This window comes from Aquarana catesbeiana, linkage group LG03 (genome assembly GCF_042186555.1).
Source record: "Aquarana catesbeiana isolate 2022-GZ linkage group LG03, ASM4218655v1, whole genome shotgun sequence".
NCBI lineage: Eukaryota > Metazoa > Chordata > Amphibia > Anura > Ranidae > Aquarana > Aquarana catesbeiana.
The window spans coordinates 11,338,356-11,365,072 of NC_133326.1; the positions used below are offsets into that span (position 1 = coordinate 11,338,356).

Genomic DNA, 26,717 nt, shown 5'->3' on the forward strand with positions numbered 1-26,717 from the left:
AGTTGGGAGGTATGCATACCCCCCCTCTATTAAGTTTAGGAGGGTTGCAGAGGATGTACTACTTACCTTACCCCAGCTCCAGCAGGCTACAGCGCTCTCCTCCTCAAAAGTCTGGGCTGTGGGCTCTCCCTCTGCATCATCAAATGCAATTCAGGGCTAATAATCCTGCATTGTACATGAAGGAGGCAGGAGTGTGACCACGGTCAAAGCTTCTTAGGGTTCATTTATAAGAGCAGCACTCTTTACCACCAAGTGATCAGTAGTGGCCTCCAGGTATTTAGGATGCAATACAGCTGCCTCCTGCATGCCCTTTAATTTCCAGCTGAAGGGGGATTTTTTATCAGATCATGAGGTGGCAACCATGAGCCAAGGTTGCTGCACAGCCCCACCTATGTCAGGACCTGGATCACCTGCTGGTGGCACTGTGGTTCCCTGGGCGGAAGGTTGTAATTCCAGTGTCCACCAGTGGGTGTCTCTCAGCAGCCAGCAGACCCCAGTAATCAGTTTCCACCTGATGCTGGCTGTTGGAAGGGTATTTAGGTCCTTCCCTAGTAGTCTCTCTCACTCCAGCGTTTTGCTGCTGCCAGACTCTGTTGCTATAGATCTGATCTTGCTATCCTGTACCCTGCTGGCTTCTGGGAGGGTATTGAGGTTCTAACCTATTGGTCCCCCTCGCTACAGTGTTTTGCTGCTGCCAGACTTTGTTGCCACAGATTTGATCTTGCTCCTGCCCTGTACACTGTACTCTGCTGTCAGGACCTAAATTACCTGCTGGTGGCACTCTGGTTCTCTGGGCAGAGGGTTGTTATTCCAGTGACCACCAGTGGGTGTCTCTCAGCAGCCAGCAGACCCCAGTAATAAGTTTCCACCTGATGCTGGCTGTTGGAAGGGTATTTAGGTCCTTCCCTAGTAGTCTCTCTCACTCCAGTGTTTTGCTGCTGCCAGACTCTGTTGCTATAGATCTGATCTTGCTATCCTGTACCCTGCTGTCTCTTTCCTGCTCCCCTTGTATCTGATCCCAGTTTTGGCTTCCCCTTCCAATCTTCTCCCTGCACCACCAGCTTACCCTGCCTTTCTGTGTTCCTCATTTTGTATATAGTTAGTTGTTAGTTAGGCATTCAGTTTGTTAATTATTAGTCAGGTATTCTGTCACTCGGTTTTTGGTTCACTTTTATGTTTATGTGTGCTGGTGTTTGGATGGATTTTGTTTCACTGTAAATGAATCTCACTTAAAGCATACACCCAGTCTGGTCCCATTTTCCTGAGTGTATCCATACAGATCTGGCCATCCCTGCTGCTGATTCCAGACAACTTACTTGAATGGGTCAAATTTGGCAGCAGTGTCTTCCAGATGCAACAGTTGGTATCTGGACTGGCTGCATGGATCAAGTGAGCCTGCTGGAGCGAGAAGTAAGGTATTACTCCTTATTCATTCACCCCTGGAGTCTAGACCCAACCAGGGCCGGGACAAGGGGTGGGCAAGAGAGACGGCTGCCCTGGGTATTGTGGTATCATGTGAGATGGGGGTGCACCACAACAAGGTTGGGGGAGATGATTTGTGTTGGTAGGAGGAATTTGGGGGGCGACAGGGGATAGGAATTGTTCTTGAAAGGGAAATTTGGGGAGGTGTGCTAGGGGTGGTGATTTGAGGGGATTTGTGTTGGGAGGGGGAATGGAGGAAGGATATTTGTGCTAGGAGGGGGGATGTTGGGGGGTCTGTGCTAGAAAAGGTAATATGGTGGGTGGGAGAGAGTTTGTGCTTGGGGAGGATTTTTTTTGGGGGGGGGGGGGGGCTTTGTGCTAGCAGGGATGACTGTAGGTATTTGTGCAAGGAGGGAAAATTTGGTGGGGATTTGTGCTAGGATGGGGGATTGGGGAGAATTTGTGCTGGGAGGGGGTTTTGGAGTGGGGGGAGAGGATTTGTGCTCACAGGGGAGATTTGAGGGATAGAGTATTTGTACTGGGAGGTGGGATTTTTTTCGGGGGGGGGGGGGGGGGGGGGGCTGATTTGTGCTGGGGGCATATAGGGAATGAGAGGATTTGAGCTGGGGGGGGTTGGGGGACGAAGATTCATGCTAAAAAGGGGATTTCATCAGGGGTGGCTTTGTATGGGTGGAGGGGATTTATGCTTAGGGGGTAAGCATGCAGATTGGTGGGGATTTGGGGGATGCAGATTGGGGGATTTTTGCTGACACATAATGCTCATATCTTGGGAATGGGGGGGGGGCCGCAATTTGGAATGCTCACCCTGGGCTCTAGATTACCTTGTCCCGACACTGAACCCACGCATCAGGTAACCTTTGCAATGTGTAAACAGGTGTTAGGTCCGGGTAGAGGGAGTCTTCTTGGTACCCCCCAAGAGAGAACACGAGGACATGAATCTCCCCTTCAGTTGAGGGGCTGGAAGGGACTCTAGCATTGGGCCTCACCTGGGAACTAGAGAAAGGACTTTAGCATGTCAGTGAGTATCACAATGCTCTCCCTCTGGTCAACAGGGCTGTGTCCTCAATCTCCTTCCTCTGTCTTAAAGGTGGAACATCAGAGGTCTGTTTAGATCCCTGATATCTCACCAAAGCCCCATAACGGCTCCTAAAAAATATTATAAAAAATAAAATTAAATGGTAAAAAATTTAATAAAACATAAATAAAAAAAACTACTGACACCACTGGCAGAACTGCCAGGGTTGCAAGGGTCGCACTTGTGACCAGGCCCTAGCATTCTGCCACCGTGGGGGGGCCCAAGATGGCAGGAAGGGGGCCTGCTGCAGAGCATGTGAAAGGTTCCCGCTGCGGGACCGTAATAAAGGGCCCCACATTGAGAATAAAGGGCACCAGGATCAGTGGGAAGGGCCTAAAGGGAAGGGTCAGGAGGGCCCTTCAGGATTTCTTGCACCTGGGACCTGAAGGATCTAGTTATGCCTCTGCCTGGGGTGAAGGGTTATATGCTTTTACTGGTGGTAGCCTGGTTGGCTCTGGAGTAGATGGTGGTAGTAGAAGAGAAGTCCCCCCCCGCCTAACGATAAGAGAAAACCTCCTCATATATCATGCGTCAGTTGGCTTGGGTCTCTGTGTCTCATGGGTCTTGGTTGGTCATTTGGGTTTCTGGAGCTTCTATCCGGACCACAGAAAACATAGGCCTATATGAGAGCACTCCGGGCATGAAGGGGATAATGTGTGCAGTGACCAGAAGAATGAGGTGAAGAGGTCCAGGACCGGCACCACGCACGTGAACAGTATGTGGGTTTGGCTGGAACACGAGTGGGATTCGTTGATGACCCCGTATGTAGGTGGGAACCAGCTGCATGTGTCAACCACATGTACGGAAGCTGAGTACCCTGCCTTATAAGTGCATGGGTGGGGGGTGACACTGCATGGGTAGATTTGACTGATTCCTAGAGTTCAGGTTTACATCTACACTATGTAGTAATACACCTGAAAACTGTATATGAGGAATTTCTATTTTTCCACCATCACACCTTCTTCCCATATCTGTATCAGCGTTACTCATTGAAGACTGGGCCATGAACTGTTAGCTTAGGCTGGCCATACATTATACAACTTTCTTGTACAATTTTCCTTTAGATTTACCGAAATCATACAATTTAAGGTCAAACCTAAACCCTTTTCAATGTGTATGCAATTAGGCAGGCCCTTGCACTACATAGTTGAAGGTAAACCTAAAGGAAATTGAACCGGAAAGTTGTATAATGGATGGCCAGCCTTACTTCTCGGCTCTGTGAGCTTCCTCCTCCTTCATCCACGCCGACATGGACTTCTTCACCAAGTGGATTCTTTCTTGGTCGGTATGACGTCAGTTCAATCTGTGCATCTGCGTTGGTGGCGATAACTCCAGTGGAGCTGAAAAGATGTTCCTGCAATGATAAAATAAAATCAGGAATCCGTAGACGCCTGTAACTTGACGGTTGCATCGGTCCTGGTTTTTCACTGTAAAGCAAACTTATCGCAATAAAAAAATTGGTAAACTAATATATGCATGGAAGATGTAAGAGCACACTGTCAGCAAATACCTTTACGTGTTTGAAATCATAGCTTAGATCACTCACCCTCCCCCATACACACACATCTCTACGTTACTGCATCCAACACACAATGCAAAACCTGGTAACTCAGCAGCTTATCATCAGGCCCAGGTATTGGCAGATGCATGGCAAGGGTTGTCCTTCTGGCAATGCGGACAAGAAATTTTCATAACTGCTTTGGGAGGACTCCGAGGAATGCTGCTGTACCTGACCAAACCAGTCCTAACCATACTGTACCATACCAGACCTGACCATAGTTTTCCATACCAGACCTGACAAAACTGTACCATACCATACCAGACCAGACCATACCATACCGTACCAGACCTAACCATATTTTACCATACTTGATCCTACCAGACCTGACTATACTGTACCATACCATACCCGACCATACCATACCATACCAGACCTGACCATACCGTACCATACCAGACCTGACCATATTGTACCATACCATACCTGACCATACCGTACCATACCATACCAGACCTGACCATACTGTACCATACCATACCAGACCTGACCATAGTGTACCATACTAGACCTGACCATACTGTAGCATACCATACCTGACCATGCGTACCATACCAGACCTTACCATACCAGACCTGACTATACTGTACCATAACATACCTGACCATACCATACCGGACCTGACCATAGTGTACCATACCAGTCCTGACCATACTGTACCATACCATACCTGACCATACCAGACCTGACCATACCATACCAGACCTGACCATATTGTGCCATACCATACCTGACCATGCGCACCATACTATACCAGACCTGACAATACCAGACCTGAACTTACTGTACCATACCAGACCTGAACTTACCGTAGCATACCAAACCTGACCATATTGTACCATACCATACCTGACCATAACGTACCATACCATACCTGACTATACTGTACCATACCAGACCTGACCATGCGTACCATACCAGACCTGACCATGCCATACCATACTATATTTTACCAGACCTGACTATACTGTACCATACCAGACCTGACCATACCGTACCATACCAGACCTGACCCTACTGTACCATACCATACCTGACCATGCGTACCATACCAGACCTGTCTATATTGTACCATACCTGACCATACCGTACCATACCATACCAGTCCTTACCATACTGTACCATACCATACTATATCGTACCATACCAGTCCTGACCATACTGTACCATACAATACCAGACCTGACCATAGTGTACCATACCAGACCTGACCATACCTGACCATGCGTACCATACCAGACCTGGCCATACGGTACCATACCATACCAGACCTGACCATACCGTACAATACCATACCAGACCTGGCCATAGTGTACCATACCAGACCTGACCATATTGTGCCATACTATACCAGACCTGACCATATTGTACCATACCATACCGTACCATACCATACCTGACTATACTATACCATATCCGGCTATCGTTCGTTACACAGGCAGAACGGCAATCTACCTATGTAAACAAGGCAGATTGCCGATCTGTCAGTAGTGAAGGCATAGATCCTATGTCTCTGCAAAGCAGGAACATGTATCCAAGCCTTCCCTTAGTAAAAGCACCTCCCACAGAGTACACAAGCACTGGCTAGGCACACAGTTAACCCTTTGATCGCCCCTGATGTTTAACCCCTTCCCAGCCAGTGTCATTAGTACAGTGACAGTGCATATTTTAAGCACTGATCACTGTATTAGTGTCACTGGTCCCCAAAAAATGTCAAAATTGTCAGTTATTGTCCGACTGCCTGCCGCAATATCACAGTCCTACTATAAGTCGCTGATCGCCGCCATTACTAGTAAAAAAAAAAAAAAATCGCTAACCAATCAATATACGCTTGTTGGAATTTTTTTGCCAAAAATATGTAGCAGAATACATATCGGCCTAAATTGATAAAGACATTTGATTTTTTTCAATTTCTTTTATTGGATAGGATTTATAGCAGAATGTAAGGCTCCATTTACACGTGAGCAATCCAAATCGTGGGCAGAATCGCTTTGATTTTGCCCGCCATTCGAAATTGCGGCAAATTGGGGGACGCTTGTGGGAATGCCATTACTTCTCAATGGCACCTCAATCGCAGAGCGATTATGCCGCGATTGTAGCCCGACAAATCGCGGTGAAATAGCGCAAACAAAGTCGCAGAACGCCTGTCGCTCCAAAAGAAGTTCTGCGATTTCCTGCCATTGTGAACCATGGGCAGAATCGCGGAAATTCCGCCCGCGATTTGGATCGCTCAGGTATGAATGGAGCCTTAAATTTTTTTTTTTTTTAAATTGTCGCTATTTTTGTTTATAGCGCAAAAAATAAAAACCGCAGAGGTGATCAAATACCACCAAAAGAAAGCTCTATTTGTGGGGAAAAAAAGGACGACCATTTATTTGGGTTCAGCATTGCATGATGGCCCAATTGTCAGTTAAAGTAACGCAGTGATGTATCTCAAAAAATGGCCTGGTCAGGAAGGGGGGTAGATCTTCCATGGGGGTCAAATGGTTAAAACAAGAAACAAACAGTGAACGTTCGGTGTGACGTTCTCTCCACCTGGCTTTGGTAGACTTTGTTCTTCGGATTCTCGGACGCTCTCTTTTCTTCTTCTTTCCTGGCGGCCTCGGGAAGACGGAAATGTTCATACAGTCGGTTTGTCCATTGGCCGAGGGAGCGGATGTGTACCCAGAGAGTGTCTGCAGGGAGAAGGATTTCATCAGAGCCCCCCAGCAGACCCGGACCCGGATTTCGGTTGTAGTTGTGGGGTACGGAGTTGGGGTATTTTCTTACCTGCCTGCTCGGGGGCGCTGCTGATAGTAAAGGGGTGCCATTCATACTTGGCAATGGCGGGTATGTTCAGGTATATGAAGTCGCCAGGCTTGTATTGGAAGGACGGCGGTCTCTTAATGACAAGATGTGTCACCTTCATTTAGAGGGGTGAGAAATAAAAAAAAAATCACATAAAAATACAAAATTAATTTAAAGGCGAAATAAAGCCAAAACGTTTTTGTTTTTTTCATTTTGGATAGCGTAAGGGAGAGTTATAGCCAGGGCCGAGACAAGGGGTGGGCAGGAGAGACGGCTGCCCTGGGCACTGCGGTATCATGTGAGGTGGGGGTGCCACAAGGGGATTGGGGGGAGGGATTTGAGTTTGAAGGGGTAATTAGGAGGGCGGCAGGGGGTAAGTATTAGAGTAGATGAGTCATGCTATAAGATTTGTGCTGGGAGGGGGATTTGAAGTGGGGGGGGGGAGAAGATCAGTACTAAGGGGGGAAAGTTCAGGGGTAGAGGATTTGTGCTAGGAGGAGTGACCTTTTTTTGGGAGTGGGGCAAAGATTTGTGCTGAGAAGGGGGAATTCATTAGGGGGGCAGGTTTTTAATAGGAGGAGGGGGAATTTCATCCATGCCTTTATGGACCTTGCTTTGTGCACTGGTCCAAATCATTTGGTGGAGGGGGGATTATGGTGTGGGGGGTTGTTTTTCAGGGGTTGGGCTTGGCCCCTTAGTTCCAGTGAAGGGAACTCTTAAGGCGTCAGCATACCAAGACATTTTGGACAATTTTATGCCCCCAACTTTGTGTGAACAGTTTGGGGATGGCCCCTTCCTGTCCCAACATGACTGCGCACCAGTGCACAAAGCAAGGTCCATAAAGACACGGATGAGCGAGTTTGGGGTGGAGGAACTTGACTGGCCTGCACAGAGTCCTGACCTCAACCCAAAAGAACACCTTTAGGATGAATTAGAGTGGAGACTGCTAGCCAGGCCTTCTCGTCCAACATCAGTGCCTGACCTCACAAATGCGCTTCTGGAAGAATGGTCAAACATTCCCATAGACACCCTCCTAAACCTTGTGGACGGCCTTCCCAGAAGAGTTGAAGCTGTTATAGCTGCGAAGGGTGGTCCAACTCAATATTGAACCCTACGGACTAAGACTGGGATGCCATTAAAGTTCATGTGCGTGTAAAGGCAGGCGTCCCAATACCTTTGGTAATATAGTGTATATATTTTATACGAGTATATGCCTGGAGTCCAGCTTTAAAGGGTGTCAAATCCAATTATTGAAGGCATTAAATGGAAGCCCCTTTTCTCAAGAATAAACCACTGTTTTCCAAATCAACCATGATGTCATCATCGTGGGCATTTCACACTGAGAACACGAATAAGCAGAAGTTACAACCATTTATAGGCAGCTATATTGATACCCAAAACGCTACTCTTCCTTTAAAAATTAAGATCACCCAACCCTCTCCCACCATTGAAGCCTCCCTAATGATCCCTTAATGGCATGTGGGGTCTCACTGACCAAAAGGGAGACTCACGAGACCAAAATGGAGCCTAGCTTGACTTTTATAACAAAACTCCAGATTTGCATATACATCAATCGGCCACAACATTATGACCGCCCACCATAACATGGCCAACCACCTAATATAGAGTAGGTCCCCTTTTTCCTCCAAAACAGCCCTGATACATTGAGGCATGGACTCCACTAGACCTCTGAAGGTATGCTGTGGTATCTGGCACCAAGCGGTCAGTAGCAGATCCTTTCACTCCTGTAAGTTGGGAGGTAGGGCCTCCATGGATCGGACTTGTTTTTCCAGCACATCTTACAGATGCTGGATTGGATTGAGATCTGGAGAATTTGGAAGCCAAGCCAACACCTCGTGTTAGTTATTGTGTTACTGAAATCATTCCTGGCCACCCTCTTCCATTGCTCCGTAGTCCAGTTATGATGCTTGCATACTCATTGTAGGCGCTTTTGGCTGTGGACACGGGTCATCATGGACACCCTGACCGGTCTGCGACTACACAGCCCCCATACACAGCAAACTGCAATCCTCTGTGTGTTCTGACACCTTTCTATCAGAACCAGCATTCGCCTTTTACAGCAATCTGAGCTCCAGTAGCTCTTCAATTGGATTGAATTACATGGGCCAGCCTTCCCTCCCCACCTCCATCAATGAGCCTTCCCTCCCCACCTTCATCAACAAGCCCTCCCTCCCCACCTCCATCAATGAACCTTCCCTCCCCCACCTCCATCAATGAGCCTTCCCTCCCCACCACCTTCAATGAACCTTCCCTCCCCCACCTCCATCAATGAGCCTTCCCTCCCCACCACCTTCAATGAACCTTCCCTCCCCCACCTCCATCAATGAGCCTTCCCTCCCCACCTCCACCAATGAGCCTTCCCTCCCCACCTCCATCAATGCGCCTTCGCTCCCCACCTCCATCAATGAGCCTTCCCTCCCCACCTCCATCAATGAACCTTCCCTCCCCACCTCCATCAATGAACCTTCCCTCCCCCACCTCCATCAATGAACCTTCCCTCCCCCAACTCTATCAATGAACCTTCCCTCCCCAACTCCATCAATGAACCTTCCCTCCCCCACCTCCATCAATGAACCTTCCCTCCCCCACCTCCATCAATGAACCTTCCCTCCCCCACCTCCATCAATGAACCTTCCCTCCCCCAACTCCATCAATGAACCTTCCCTCCCCCAACTCCATCAATGAACCTTCCCTCCCCCAACTCCATCAATGAACCGTCCCTCCCCCACCTCCATCAATGAACCGTCCCTCCCCCACCTCCATCAATGAGCCTTCCCTCCCCCACCTCCATCAATGAGCCTTCCCTCCCCCACCTCTTTCAATGAGCCTCCCCCCACCTCCTGTCAGGGTTGAGTTCACCTGCTAGTGGCACTGGGGTTCACTGGGCCGATGGCTGCAGTTCCAGTGTCCACCAGCAGGTGTCTCCCAGAAGCCAGCAGGTTCTGATCAGCCACATCTGGCTCCAGCTGCCAGGTGGATATTTAAGGCTGCTCCTCCCCTCCCCCAGGGCGTCTCTATCCTTTTCTGATTGCCTCCTTGCTACCAGATTGTGCCTGATACCTATCCTGAACCTTCCTGTGTCCTGATCCATCCTGCACCCCTCTGCCTTGCTCTCTGCTCTTGTTCCCAGTCGTGTTTCCCTTCCTTGCAACCCTGTTACCTTTGTCCCTTATGTTGTAGATAATGTATATAGGTAGTGGTTAGGTTCATTAGTTATTTTTGTTCTTGTTTGCTGGAGTGGTTTATGTTTATTGGTGTGTGTTTACACATATCACTTTAATGATAAATACAATGTTTGGTCTCGGTTTCCTTGTGTAGCTACGTGTCTGGTCTCTTTAGCCGCTGAACCTTGACACCTCCATCAATGAGCTTTCCCTCCCAACTCCATCAATGAGCCTCCCCTCCTAACTCCATCAATGAGCCTTCCCCCACACCTCCATGAATGAGCACCCCCCCAGCTCCATCAATGAGCCTTCCCTCCCAACTCCATCAATGAGCCTTCCCCCACACCTCCATGAATGAGCACCCCCCCACCTCCATCAATGAGCCTTCCCTCCCACCTCTATCAATGAGCCTTCCCCCACACCTCCATAAATGAGCACCCCCCCACCTCCATCAGTGAGCCTTCCCTCCCACCTCTATCAATAAGCCTTCGCTCCCCACCTCCATCAATGAGCCCCCCCCACCTCCATCAATGAGCCTTCCCTCCCCACCTCTATCAATGAGCCTTCCCTCCCACCTCTATCAATGAGCCTTCCCCCACACCTCCATGAATGAGCACCCCCCCACCTCTATCAATGAGCCTTCCCCCACACCTCCATCAGTGAGCCTTCCCTCCCACCTCTACCAATGAGCCTTCGCTCCCCACCTCCATCAATGAGCCCCCCCACCTCCATCAATGAGCCTTCCCTCCCACCTTCATCAATGAGCCTTCCCTCCCCACGTCCATCAATGAGCCCCCCCCCACCTCCATCAATGAATCTCCCCTCCCACCTCCATCAATGAGCCTCCCCTCCCACCTCCATCAATGAGCCTTCCCTCCCAACTCTATTAATGAGCCTTCCCCCACACCTCCATGAACGAGTTCCTCCCACCTCCATCAATGAGCCTTCCCTCCCCACCTCCATCAATAAACCTTCCCCCCACCTCCATCAATGAGCCTTCCCTCCCACCTCTATCAATGAGTGTCCCCCCTCCACCTCCATCAATGAGCCTTCCCTCCCCACCTCCATCAATGAGCCTCCCTTCCCAACTCTATTAATGAGCCTACCCCCACACCTCTATGAATGAGTTCCTCCCACCTCCATCAATCAGCCTTCCCTCCCCACCTCCATCAATAAACCTTCCCCCCACCTCCATCAATGAGCCTTCCCTCCCACCTCTATCAATGAGTGTCCCCCCTCCACCTCCATCAATGAGCCTTCCCTCCCCACCTCCATCAATGAGCCTCCCCTCCCAACTCTATTAATGAGCCTACCCCCACACCTCTATGAATGAGTTCCTCCCACCTCCATCAATGAGCCTTCCCTCCCCACCTCCATCAATAAACCTTCCCCCCCACCTCCATCAATGAGCCTTCCCTTCCACCTCTATCAATGAGTGTCTCCCCTCCACCTCCATCAATGAGCCTTCCCTCCCCACCTCCATCAATGAGCCTTGGTCACCCATCACCTTGTAACCAGTTCTCCTTCCTTGGATCACTTTTGGTTGATCCTGACCACTGCAAACCGGGAACAGCCCACAAGAGCTGCAGTTTTGGAGTTGCTCTCACCTAGTCGTCTAGATATTACGACTTGGCACCTAATATATCCCACACACTTTCAGGTTCCATTGTCAGAAGATAATCCACGTTATTCACTTTACCTGTCAGTGGTCAGAATGTTATGGCTGAGCAGTGTAAATTCAGCTGCCTATATCTCTCTATCGGCCATTTGAAATGCACAAAGGACAACTTCCTCTTTGGTATTTGTATTCTTAGTCTGAATTGGAACATTTACTAGGACACAATTTCCGGAAGAATAACACATCTATAATGAAAGCACCTTGGAGGGTAGGAGGTTCACCTCTACGACGTACAATCCACCTATACGGGATGCAGCCACTCCGAAGAGCTTCTCCAGCACAAACAGGAGTCCCGGCACCAAAAACCACTTCCAGAATTTGGGGGTGTGAAGATATAGCAGAATCCAGGACCAGATATAGGACAGATGTGTCCAGTAAAATACCTGTGGAAGGAAGAATACTCTTTATTACAGTCTTATGCATGGTCATTGTAAAGCAGCATGGTCTTCCTAAGCTATTTCATCATAATACCAAGCGCTGGTTTAAAGTGGACCTTCACTGAGAAAAATGTCTGGATGGGGATGTAAGCAGGTCCTTCCATAAGGTTCTAAAGAGTTAACTGGTTTTCTCTTGCAGGGTTTATGCCCTCAGGTTAATTAGGTCAGCCAGGTGGAAATTCTTACAATGTCTTAATGTTGGGTTGTGTCCTCAGGCCTGCTGAGCTGGTGGTGACTGAGCAGGAATGGTTAAAGTTTTTCTCACTCTTTTGAGTAAGGTCACTGTCCCCTTGCAAGAGTTCCTGGGGAAAAAACTGTGAAAATATATCTGTTACTCTGCCACAGTGATCAGAGTGATCAACCCCCCCCCCCCCCCCCCCTGAAAATTCGTAAATTCCTAAATTCAAAAATCCAAAAATTTGAAAATTCGTAAATTCGAAAATCTGAAATCCAGAAATTCAAAAATCCAAAAATTCAAAAATTTGAAAATTTGAAAATCTGAAATCTGGAAATTCGAAATAACAACTAACTATTAAGTTATAGGCATTGGAATTTCCTTTCAAATTTGGCTGTTAGTGAACGTAACGAATACGAATTTATCCGAAGTTACGAATTATCCAAAATAACGAATGCCACATCTAAACAAATGGAACGGAACAAATTAATTATTATTATTAATAATAATAATAATAATAAAAAGTTTTTATTATTGTTGTTATTTATTATTATTAATTCATTACGTTCCATTCGTTTAGATACGGCATTCTTTATTTCAGAAAATTAAAAACTTTGGATAAATTTGTTACGTTGACTAAGACCCCTTTCACACTGGGGCGCTTTGCAGGCGATACAGCACTAAAAATAGCACATGCAAAGCGCCCTGAAAGAGCCGTTGCTGTGTCTCCAATGTGAAAAGCCCCGAGGGCATTCACACTGGAGCGGTGCGCTGGCCGGACGCTAAAAAAAGTCCTGCTAGCAGCATCTTTGGTGCGGTGTTTATACACCGCTCCTTCACCACTCCTGCCCATTGAAATGAATCGGGAAGCGCAGTTATACCGCCGGCATAGCGCTGCTGCAGTAGCGCTTTGCGGTGGTTTTAACCCTTTCTCAGCCACTAGCGGGGGAGTAAAACCGCCCCGCTAGCGGCCGAATACCACCACTAAAATGACGGTAAAGTGGCGCTAAAAATAGCGCCGTTTTACCACCGACTACACCCCCTCCCCCAGTGTGAAAGAGGCCTAACAGCAAAATTTGAAAGGAAATTCCAATAACTATAATTTAATAGTTAGTAATAGTTAAGTTATTATTAGTTAGTTATTATTTCAAATTTTCAGATTTTTGAATTTCCGAATTATCGGATTTTCGAATTTCAAATTTCCGAATTTCAAAATTTTCGGATTTTTGAATTTTCGAAATTTCAGAATTTTCCAAATTTTATATTTTCGAATTCCGAATTGACGAATTTCTGAATTTTCTGGTTTTTGAACTTCGAATTTCTGAATTTTCGAAAATTCTAATTATCAGATTTTCAAATTTCCGGATTTTCAAATTTCCGGATTTTCACATTTCCGGATTTTCACATTTCCGAATTTTCGGAAATTAGGAAATTCGAAATCTAGAAATTTGATAATTCGCAAATTTGGAATTTTCGAATATTTGAATTTACGAATATTCTGAAAAATTTGTTAAACGTGTTTTCGTTAATTTCGTATATCTCCAAATTTGTCAAAATTCGTTAAAAAACGAATTTGGAACGAAACGAATTGTACATGTCTATTTAACTGACCAATCTCATATGACAAACCCTTACTAACCTCAAAGTGCCCCCCTTTCCTGACGAAGGTGCTGGAGCAGACGAGCATCAGGCAGACGAGCAACTGCAGCAAGATTCCAGTGAGGGAAGCGCTTCCATGTATCCATCCAATGCCGGGTCGTAGAGTGAGGAAGTACTCCCAGAAGGTGAAGAGACCCGGGTCCATGGACTTCTTTACTAGGGGGACAAATTCCATGGTGAGTCCACATCACTAACCCAATATAACAAGTCGCCCCTGTGGAACACTTGTTAGTCGAAACGCGTTGGTCCAGCACCTCCTGCTTCCCACATTGCCATTATATATTTTTATACTTTTTGTGATCACTTTTTTTATATGGTATTTTACCTTCAGTAAAACCTACCTTGGTTGACCTACGCCATGTGGAGTTCCTTTTTCTCTTGTTTCCTCATGCTGGAGCATTGATGACCATCTTTGGACCACCTTCATTGTTGGACCGGTTTGGCGGCCATTAAGCCTTGGAAACTCTCGTTTCAACTACCACCCAACCTCGTGCAGATTGGAGTTTGTGGCCTGCAGGAGACCATCCAGTTTGGCATCATCACTGGGGATCTAGTATCCCAAAGCTTTATAGACGCACTGCCGTACAGTGTGTGCGTCCAACTGATCCGATAAGAGTACCCATTCTTCTATCTGAATGTCTTCCCCTGTTCATTGGTGCATTTTCTACTTCGGTTGAAGATTGAGGAGAAAGTTCCCTCACCATTGGACACTCTACACTTTACATGTGGACTTTTCTTTTTCCCCATTGCCATTATTTCACAACACTTTGGGTTTGCTTTGATGTTATATAATATTGTTCACTTATATTTTTTGCACCCATCCCGCCTTCGTGATTGAGGCGTCTTGGATTTATACAGGTTTCGCATTTGCTTATTTATTTTTTCATTCATTTATCAATTTTTAGCGCTACACTTATGGTTTGCACTTTTGACTGGACTTGGTTTGTTTGTGTGTTAGCAGCTTTTCATTCACGGTTTATTGGGTATTTTCACCCTTTTTTTCCCCACACAATATAACAAAGCTATGAGATGTAACTCGGTGCAGAGTTTGTAGCGATCGCCAAAAGGCTTTCAATACCTTTTACATTGGCCATTCTATTAATACTTGTGAAAATTATTTTTCAATAGTCAGATTTAACTGCCTGCCCCATACTTTTTTTACTTTAACGTCTTTTTCTTTTTCATGTACAATATGCCTCTCGTCTTCTCGGGCACACACGGGTCGAATTCCAAACAAAATTTTTATTTGGAAATTGTAATTAGGAATTTTTGATCGAATTTTGCACCATTGGTGGGCCGCAGCAGAGGTCGATTTTTCGTGCAGCCATCAAAATTGAGTGATCGGGCATGTTGGAAATTTTTTGAAAAACAAAAACTAATTTCTAATCAATGATAGGAGAATTGTATGAGAAATTTAACTGGAAAAGAAATGCGCGTGAACTGTGACCTGGAAAGAAAAAGAAGATTCCCGGCCACAAAATGTATTTTTCTGTAGCAACAGGAGGTGAAATTGAAGGCTTGGTCGGTCGAATTTCGAAATCAATGGTGGCGCCTAGACATGTGCACTGACAACAAAAATTTGTTCGTTTTCGTTTCATTCGTTGGGACAATAATTAACGGATTAATTACAAACCGCGCTCCTTATAATTTGCAAGTGCAGAATCACACTCTAATGTAAAACAAAAACATATATTGTAGTGTATAAATAATATCAATAGTGATATATATAGATAACTAACAACTAAGTGAAATCAGCAAATAATCATACATCAAAAATTAAGAACAAAACATAAACAAAAACAAGTGAAAGCAACAGTTCAAAATTGAATTTAAAAAATTCAAAAAATATATATGTGTTCAAAAAAATGAAATCAAACTTCTGGATAAATCCTCCTGGGGTTCAGCAAAGCATCAGACAACAGTAATCCACCACCATCACCGGCCACACAGCCTACTCACCAGATTGAGGTGACTCCCATAACAGGAGTCAAAAACGCTTCAAGAAGCTTCTCCGATCACGGCTTTGTTCAGGTGCTAGAACTCAGGTAACTTAGGTAACACTGTAGCTGCTTGGATGCATGCAAACAAACTCCCGAATAGAGATGGGTCATTGAAGACCATTAGTGCCATGAATGGTGAGAAATTAAATGGAAAACTCCCATCGTGAAGTATGCCAAAAATGTATTGAAAGGGCTAAAAACAAGCTAAAAACCGCATCACCCACATGTGGGTCCGTGCGGGCAAACAAACAAGTTGCGTTACGAACGGAAGTGGCGTGTCACGTGGCATACTTCACGATGGGATTGAATGCCGAAATTCTAAATTTCCGAAATTCTAAATTTCCGAAATTCGGAAATTTAAAAATTCGGAAATTTGAAATTTGGAAATTCAGGAATTTGAAAATTTAAAACTTCGGAAATTTCAGAATTAACTAATTCGGAACTAAACGAATTGCACATGTCTAGTGGCGCCATTGGATCACAAAATAAATGAAATTTCTAATTTTCATAAGAAAATTAGTTCGGGATTCGACCCATGTATGGCCCGCAATAAGGAAAATCAGCAATATTTAGCAATATGTTTACATTTCAAATTTGTTTTCGAATTTGATTTAGTTTTCTAATCCGATTCAAATTAGAATTTTGTCCGAAATTTAAATTTGTTATTTCAGATTTGTTTAAATTTGTTACCATTGCAGTTCAGAAATTCGGATACATCCGATGTGCGGTTTGTTTCCTTTCGAATCCAAATTCTGACAAATTTTTTGTTCTTTAGAAATTGTGATGTATCTGAATTACAGAATAACGAAAAATTTCTTCTGAATTTCGATTCGTAACGAAACGAACCGCACATGTCTATTATAAATATGCTTCCTAATTAGTTACATGAAAACTGGAAAGGAAATTGGGACTTTGTGTGAGGCTGGTGGTAATTGGAGCAGGCAGTACATACATAGTGACTTAATGAGTTTATTGACACAAAGAGGGTATAAAATCGCACTCAATATGAACTACATAAAAAGCCAATCAATATACAGTGCCTTGCAAAAGTATCCACCCCCATTGGCATTTTTCGTGTTTTGTTGCCTCACGACCTTGAATTAACATGGATTGTTTGAGGATTTGCATCATTTAATGTACAGAACACGCCCACAACTTTGAAGATGTTTTTTTTTTTTTTTTTATTGTGAAGCAAACAACAAATGAGACAAAATAACTTAAAAAAATTCAATGTGCATAACTATTCACCCCCCTAAAGTCAATACTTTGTAGAGCCACCTTTTGCGGCTATCACAGCTCCAAGTCGCTTTGGATAAGTCTCTATGAGCTTCCCACATCTTACCACTGGGATTTTTGCCCGTTCCTCCTTGCAAAACTGCTCCAGCTCCTTCAAGTTGGATGGTTTGCACTTGTGAACAGCAATCTTTAAGTCTGGCCACAGATTTTCTATTGGATTGAGGTCTGGGCTTTGACTAGGCCATTCCAACACATTTACATGTTTCCCCTTAAACCGCTCAAGTGTTGCTTTAGCCGTGTGTTTGGGGTCATTGTCCTGCTGGAAGGTGAACCTCTGTCCTAGCCTCAAATCACACACAGAGTGTTACAGGTTTTGCTCAAGAATATCCCTGTATTTAGCACCATCCATCTTTCCTTCAACTCTGACCAGTTTCCCAGTCCGGACTGCTGAAAAACATCCCCACAGCATGATGCTGCCACCACCATGTTTCACAGTGGGGATGGTGTTCTTTGGGTGATGTGATGTGTTGGGTTTGCGCCAGACATAGCGTTTTCGTTGATGGGCAAAAAGTTCAATTTTAGTCTCATCAGACCAGAGCACCTTCCTCCATACATTTTGGGAGTCTCCCACATGCCTTTTCACAAACTTAAAATGTGCCATTTTGTTTTTTGCTGAAAGTAATGTCTTTCTTCTGGCCACTCTGCCATAAAGCCCAACTCTATGGAGCGTACGGCTTATTGTGGTCCTATGTACAGATACTCCAGTCTCTGCTGTGGAACTCTGCAGCTCCTTCAGGGTTACCTTAGGTCTCTGTGCTGCCTCTCTGATTAGTGTCCTCCTTGCCCGGTCTGTGAGTTTTGGTGTGCGGCCGTCTCTTGGCAGGTTTTCACCACACATTCTCTGCAACTTTTTTGGTTGACACAGTTTCACATGAGACTCCTTCAGAGCCCCACTCTGTGCTACCACATACACTATATGGAGGATGCAATTTCTTGGGGATTTTGTGTTTGGGCGTTGGCCCGATGTGTGGTTTAGCTTCCTCAGCTCCCGCGACAGACGACCCATCCCAGCGGTTGCTTTCAAGTACAGCATCACACACCCCCCGTTTTTCTAGTCCTATATTAATGGATGCATCCTTCTTGATGAAGTGTCTTTACACGAAACGCGTTGAGACAGGATGCAACCTTGTTTCATTCGGTCATCATTGCATCCACTTATTATCCCTCTCATTAGATGTTTTCTTACTGTTTAACATATATTGGTAACTGCAATGTGCTGCTACATCGTTTTTAAAGGTTGTATATACATGAATTACTTGTATTATGTGTTGTAATTTTAATTCTATTGTTCATGAACTGTACCTTATTCCACATTTACATATATGAGTTTTTGAGTGCGATTTTATACCCTCTTTATGTCAATAAACTCATTAAATCACTATGTATGTACTGCCTGCTCCAATTGCCACCTTCCTCACACAAAGTCCCAAATTTTTTAGTTTTCATTGACCCAGGGATGGCAGTACATTGGAGCTGCACGATTAATCGTTAAGAATCTTTATCACAATATTTTCCCCCTTGCGATCTTGACAAAGTATTTCCTTTCTATGCAGAGAATTCTCTCTGCTCTGCTGAAGTCGACAGCCGTCAAAAGAAAGGAAAAAAAAAAAAAAAAAAACTGGGCACAACATATTCTTTAGCATTGGAACTTAAGTATAAACATTGTAACGATTTGTCCTTTAGATCAAAGAAATAGACTTTGGTGTGTAAACTAAACCTTTTTTCTGACATTTGTTGGTTTCAAGTTAAAATCTTTTTTTTTTTTTGCTAGAAAATTACTTAGAGCCCCCAAACATTATCACCGATTATATATATATATTTTTTTTAGTAGAGACTCTAGAGAATAAAATGGTGGTTGTTGCAATATTTTATGTCACACTGTATTTGCGCAGCAGTCGTTCAAATGCAATTTTTTTGGGGAAAAAAATTTACACTTTAATGAATTAAAAAAACAGTAATGTTAGCCCAATTTTTTTTTTTTATAATGTGAAAGATTTTACGCCCCGAGAATCACGAGAGAATTGTGATCTTTATTCTAAGCAAAAAAAAAAAAAAAAAAATCGTGATTCTCATTTTGGCCAGAATCGTGCAGCTCTACGGCACATATTACCATATCTGTATGCCTCATTTAGGCCCCTTTCACACTGGGGCGGTAGGGGGCGTCGGCGGTAAAACAGCGCTATATTTAGCGCTGTTTTACCGCGGTATTCGGCCGCTAGCGGTGCGGTTTTAACCCCCCGCTGGCGGCCGAAAAAGGGTTAAAACCCCTCGTATAGCGCGGCTATAGCCGTGGTATTACCGCGGTATAGCCGCGCTGTCCCATTGATTTCAATGGGCAGGAGCGGTTTAGGAGCGGTGAATACACCGCTCCTTCACCGCTCCAAAGATGCGGCTTGCAGGAGATTTTTTCTTCTCCTGCCAGCGCACCACTTCAGTGTGAAAGCCCTCGGGCTTTCACACTGAACAAACAGCAGAGGCTGTTTAGGGGCGGTTTGCAGGCGCTATTTTTAGCGCAATAACGCCTGCAAACCGCCCCAGTGTGAAAGGGGTCTTAAAGCGGGATTCCGGCCAGGAAAATTATTTTTTTTTAAAGTCAGCAGCTACAAACATTGTAGCTGCTGACTTTAAATAAGCACACTTACCTGTCCTGGGTGCCCGCGATGTCGGCCGCCCGAGGCCGACCCGTCCCTCTGCTCTTGGGTCTCGGCACCGCCATCCTAACTAAGGGAAACAGGCAGTGGAGCCTTGCGGCTTCACTGCCAGTTTCCTACTGCGCACACGCGCGAGCGGCGCGGCGCTCTGTGAATGGCCCCGTGGTTTTCTGGGAACACACACAGTTCCCAGAAGGCAACGGGGCCGCTCACCGAGGAGCAGGACACGCCGCGGAATAGGAAGAGGCAGATTAGGAAGACTGCCTAGCAACAAGGGTTCAGGTAAGTTTTAAAAAAATGTTTTTTTTTTTATTTTTTTTAACGATTTTTCATGCTATTTTTTATTTTAGGGTGGCCCTCCACTATAAAGTCCCATTTGTTTCCCTCTTGCCCCTTCTATGGTAATTAGTTACATGTTATTTTGCACTTACTGAAATTGATCACATGGGCAGCTGTATGGACCCAGGTGAAGACGAAGATCACATATCCAACCAGCTCATGCAGGAAGATATTCTGGTCCAGTGGAAGGAAATGGGAAACGAATGTAGTGCGGAGCCACGTCAGACAGCGGCGGAGCATCAGAACCTGAAGACAGAAATTTAGATGTCTTTGTTGGCAATAATAATATTTAATCTTGCCAATATAAATGTTGTATCAATATTAGTAATACAGTCCTGCCATTTGATCTGCTCTGCAAATGCTTTACATGTCTGTTGAGAGTGATCCTTACAATGAATACGAATACCGATACTTTTTTTTTTAGTACTCGCCGCTACCAATTACTGATACCTACTGCAACTGCTTTGTTTTCACTTCAGCTGTCAGCAATGGTACAAAGCATTGAAAAGTTATTTACAAAGTAAATAATTTTTTTAATTTTTTTTTTATTTTGTGCTTTTTCAACGTGAAATGTGTAAATATATGTTAATATATGTGTAAAAATATTCACTAACAAAGCAAACAAACAAAAAAGTTTTAATTGTTTATCGTTTATAAAATAGACGTGAACAAAAAAAAAAAAAAGCAGGAAAATAATAATTAAATGGAGGAGAATAGGGAGTTAATTAAGGCTGATTAGAGTAAATTAGGAGTTATTATGGGGTTAAACAGAGGGATATTTGTTCATCGCTTTGATCTGCAGATGAAGAAACAGAAAGATACAAAAAGAAAAAATGTTTCTTTTTATTTTAGTGTTGTTAGTAAACATTGCTGGCTGTTTTTTTTTTTTTTGACAGCTCCAATTACCGGACTTCTTTAACCGCTTCAGCCCCGGAAGATTTTACCCCCTTCCTGACCAGAGCGTTTTTTTTGTGATTCGGCACTGCGTCGCTTTAACTGACTATTGCGCGGTCGTGCGACGTGTCTCACAAACAAACTTGACGTCCTTTTTTTCCCACAAATAGAGCTTTCTTTTGGTGATATTTGATCGCCTATTTATTTTTTGCACTATAAAAAAAATAAGAGCGACAGTTTTGAAAAAAACGCATTATTTTTTACATTTTGCTATAATAAATATCCCCCAAAAATATATAAAAAAAAACATTTTTCCTCAGTTTAGGCCGATCGTATTCTTCTACATATTTTTGGTAAAAGAAAAAATCGCAATAAGCGTTTATTGATTGGTTTGCGCAAAAGTTATAGCGTTTACAAAATAGGGGATAGTTTTATGGCATTTTTATTAATATTTTTTTTTTTTGCTAGTAATGGCGGCGATCTGCGATTTTTATTGTGACTGCGACATTATGGCGGACATGTTGGACATTTTTGACACATTTTTGGGACCATTGTCATTTATACACCAATCAGTGCTATAAAAATGCACTGATTCCTGTTTAAATGACACTGGCAGTGAAGGGGTTAACCACTAGGGGGCGGGGAGGGGTTAAGTGTGTCCTAGGGTGTGATTACTAACTGTAGGGGGATGGGCTGTGTGTGTCACTACGCTGATCACTGCTCCCAATGACGGGGAGCAGAGATCAGTGACACTTGTCACTAGGCAGAACGGGGAGATGCTGTTTACATCAGCATCTCCCCATTCGTCCTCTCCGTGAGGCGATCGCGGGTATCCCCGCGGCGATCGAGTCCGTGGGACCCGTGACCCAACTCACAGAGCTCCCGGCGGCGCGCACGCAATGGCATGGCGGGAAATTCAATTGGACGTACCTGTAAGTCCATTTGCCCAGCCGTGCCATTCTGCTGACGTAAATCGGCGTGCGCCGGTCGGGAAGGGGTTAACACTTCAGCTGTCAACAGGGGAGACCCCACTGACAGCTCAAAGAACCGAACCTGAAAGTATCGGTTTCAGGTATCGGTGAATTTGCACGAGTACCGATACTTGTGCAAATACTCGATATGGGCACGGATACCGATAGTAGTATCGGTGCAACCCTACTTAAAACGTATCCAAATCCAAGAACCAACATTTTATATTATCCACTTGAAGACCAAACCTTTTCTGGCCCTCTTTGTTTACAATAGAAAATTTCTTAGAACCCCCAAACATTATATACTATATATATATATATATATATATATATATATATATATATATATATATATATATATATACACACAGTGGGGACGGAAAATATTTAGACCCTCTTAAATTTTTCAGTCTTTGTTATATTGCAGCCATTTGCTAAAATCATTTACGTTTATTTTTTTCCTCAGCGCCCCATATTGTACACACAGCCCCCCATATTGTACACACAGCACCCCATATTGTACACACAGCACCCCATATTGTACACACAGCCCCCCATATTGTACACACGGCACCCCATATTGTACACACAGCACCCCATATTGTACACACGGCACCCCATATTGTACACACAGCACCCCATATTGTACACACGGCCCCCCATATTGTACACACGGCACCCCATATTGTACACACAGCCCCCCATATTGTACACACGGCACCCCATATTGTACACACAGCACCCCATATTGTACACACAGCACCCCATATTGTACACACAGCACCTCATATTGTACACACAGCACCCCATATTGTACACACAGCACCCCATATTGTACACACAGCCCCCCATATTGTACACACAGCACCCCATATTGTACACACAGCACCCCATATTGTACACACAGCACCCCATATTGTACACACAGCCCCCCATATTGTACACACAGCCCCCCATATTGTACACACAGCACCCCATATTGTACACACAGCCCCCCATATTGTACACACAGCCCCTCATATTGTACACACAGCACCCCATATTGTACACACAGCACCTCATATTGTACACACAGCACCCCCATATTGACAGAAAAACACAGAATTGTTGACATTTTTGCAGATTTATTAAAAAAGAAAAACTGAAATATCACATGGTCCTAAGTATTCAGACCCTTTGCTGTGACACTCATATATATAACTCAGGTGCTGTCCATTTCTTCTGATCATCCTTGAGATGGTTCTACACCTTCATTTGAGTCCAGCTGTGTTTGATTATACTGATTGGACTTGATTAGGAAAGCCACACACCTGTCTATATAAGACCTTACAGCTCACAGTGCATGTCAGAGCAAATGAGAATCATGAGGTCAAAGGAACTGCCTGAAGAGCTCAGAGACAGAATTGTGGCAAGGCACAGATCTGGCCAAGGTTACAAAAAAATGTCTGCTGCACTTAAGGTTCCTAAGAGCACAGTGGCCTCCATAATCCTTAAATGGAAGACGTTTGGGACGACCAGAACCCTTCCTAGAGCTGGCCGTCCGGTCAAACTGAGCTATCGGGGGAGAAGAGCCTTGGTGAGAGAGGTAAAGAAGAACCCAAAGATCACTGTGGCTGAGCTCCAGAGATGCAGTCAGGAGATGTGAGAAGGTTGTAGAAAGTCAACCATCACTGCAGCCCTCCACCAGTTGGGGCCTTATGGCAGAGTGGCCCGACGGAAGCCTCTCCTCAGTACAAGACACATGAAAGCCCGCATGGAGTTTGCTAGAAAACACCTGAAGGACTCCAAGATGGTGAGAAATAAGATTCTCTGGTCTGATGAGACCAAGATAGAACTTTTTGGCCTTAATTCTAAGCGGTATGTGTGGAGAAAAACAGGCACTGCTCATCACCTGTCCAATACAGTCCCAACAGTGAAGCATGGTGGTGGCAGCATCATGCTGTGGGGGTGTTTTTCAGCTGCAGGGACAGGACGACTGGTTGCAATCGAGGGAAAGATGAATGCGGCCAAGTACAGGGATATCCTGGACGAAAACCTTCTCCAGAGTGCTCAGGACCTCAGACTGGGCCGAAGGTTTACCTTCCAACAAGAAAATGACCCTAAGCACACAGCTAAAATAACAAAGGAGTGGCTTCACAACAACTCCGTGACTGTTCTTGAATGGCCCAGCCAGAGCCCTGACTTAAACCCAATTGAGCATCTCTGGAGAGACCTAAAAATGGCTGTCCACCAACGTTTACCATCCCCCCTGACAGAACTGGAGAGGATCTGCAAGGAGGAATGGCAGAGGATCCCCAAATCCAGGTGTGAAAAACTTGTTGCATCTTTCCCAAAAAGACTCATCAAAAGGGGCTTCTACTAAATACTGAGCAAAGGGTCTGAATACTTAGGACCATGTGATATTTCAGTTCTTCTTTTATAATAAATCTGCAAAAATGTCAACAATTCTGTGTTTTTCTGTCAATATGAGGTGCTGTGTGTACAATATGGGGGGCTGTGTGTACAATATGGGGTGCTGTGTGTACAATATGGGGTGCTGTGTGTACAATATGGGGGCTGTGTGTACAATATGGGAGGCTGTGTGTACAATATGGGGTGCTGTGTGTACAATATGGGGTGCTGTGTGTACAATATGGGGGGCTGTGTGTACAATATGGGGTGCTGTGTGTACAATATGGGGTGCTGTGTGTGCAATATGGGGTGCTGTGTGTACAATATGGGGTGCTGTGTGTACAATATGAGGTGCTGTGTGTACAATATGGGGTGCTGTGTGTACAATATGGGGGTGTTGTGTGTACAATATGGGGTGCTGTGTGTACAATATGGGGTGTTGTGTGTACAATATGGGGTGCTGTGTGTACAATATGGGGTGTTGTGTGTACAATATGGAGTGCTGTGTGTACAATATGGGGTGCTGTGTGTACAATATGGGGTGTTGTGTGTACAATATGGGGTGTTGTGTGTACAATATGGGGGGCTGTGTGTACAATATGGGGGGCTGTGTGTACAATATGGGGTGCTGTGTGTACAATATGGGGTGCTGTGTGTACAATATGGGGGTGTTGTGTGTACAATATGGGGTGCTGTGTGTACAATATGGGGTGTTGTGTGTACAATATGGAGTGCTGTGTGTACAATATGGGGTGCTGTGTGTACAATATGGGGTGTTGTGTGTACAATATGGGGTGTTGTGTGTACAATATGGGGGGCTGTGTGTACAATATGGGGTGCTGTGTGTACAATATGGGGGGCTGTGTGTACAATATGGGGGGCTGTGTGTACAATATGGGGGGCTGTGTGTACAATACGGAGCGCTGTGTGTACAATATGGGGTGCTGTGTGTACAATATGGGGTGTTGTGTGTACAATATGGGGTGCTGTGTGTACAATATGAGGTGCTGTGTGTACAATATGGGGTGCTGTGTGTACAATATGGGGTGTTGTGTGTACAATATGGGGTGCTGTGTGTACAATATGGGGGGCTGTGTGTACAATATGGGGTGATGTGTGTACAATATGGGGTGCTGTGTGTACAATATGGGGTGCTGTGTGAACAATATGGGGTGCTGTGTGTACAATATGGGGTGCTGTGTGTACAATATGGGGTGCTGTGTGTACATTAATGAGGAAAAAAATGAACTCAAATGATTTTAGCAAATGGCTGGAATATAATAAAGAGTGAAAAATTTATGTTACCCTGAGTAAATAGATACCATGCTTGTGGAACGGCGCCAAACTACGTTACTTAAAGATCTCTATAGGCGACGCTTTAAAAATGTTTACAGGTTACCAGTTTAGAGTTACAGAGGAGGTCTAGCGCTAGAATTATTGCTCTCTCTCGCTCTAACGTTTGCGGTGATACCTCGCATGTGTGGTTTGAACACCGTTTACATACGCAGGTGTGACCTATGCATGCATTTGCTTCTGTGTGCGAGCACGAGGAGACGGGCGCTTTAAATATATTTTTTTAATTATTATTTATTTTACTATTTATTTAACAATGTCCCTTTAATTATTTTTTTTTTTAAATTTTAATCATTTTTTTCCTATTACAAGAAATGTAAACATCCCTTGCGATAGAAATAAGGGATGACAGGTCCTCTTTATGGAGACATCTGGGGGTCTATAAGACCTCAAACCCTGGAAACTATTAGATAAAAAAAAAAAAAAAAAAAAAAAAAAAAAAAGCAAACATTGATCTCTACGTCCCAGAAAAAAAAAACTGGCAATACTGCCATGACATCACTTCTGACCGCCCAGGACCATAGAGATGGCCAGGGAACATCTGGTCCAGGGCCGGTTCTGTGTTAACCCGGTGGAAGTGCCAGATTGCATACCGAACTCCCCAATCACACAGGAGAGCCTGAAGAGGTGCCGGAGGGCTGCGGAAGGGGGGGAAAGAACGTCCCCTCCCACTGCTTGTGAAAGCAATCCAGCCGCTAATCGGCTGCTAGGACGACTTTTACAAAAAAGGGAATCGCTGGCTGAAAAAAAAAAAAAAAAAGATACCGGGACGATGCTTGTAGCTGCAACCATCATCCTGGTATAACCACTTCAACCTAAGGACGT

General features: G+C 44.8%; 1 protein-coding gene across 1 annotated transcript in view; it reads right to left on the minus strand.

Annotated features, from left to right (window-relative positions):
* Nucleotides 1-26,717, minus strand: part of NOX5 (NADPH oxidase 5) — an 89,633-nt gene that overhangs the window by 21,409 nt on the left and 41,507 nt on the right. The window contains exons 6-11 of the mRNA XM_073618268.1: nt 20,376-20,529; nt 13,978-14,153; nt 11,927-12,109; nt 6,846-6,978; nt 6,612-6,751; nt 3,726-3,872 (exon numbers count right to left, since the gene is read on the minus strand). Coding sequence (XP_073474369.1) covers nt 3,726-3,872; nt 6,612-6,751; nt 6,846-6,978; nt 11,927-12,109; nt 13,978-14,153; nt 20,376-20,529 — 933 coding nt within the window. The remainder of the gene's footprint in view (nt 1-3,725; nt 3,873-6,611; nt 6,752-6,845; nt 6,979-11,926; nt 12,110-13,977; nt 14,154-20,375; nt 20,530-26,717) is intronic.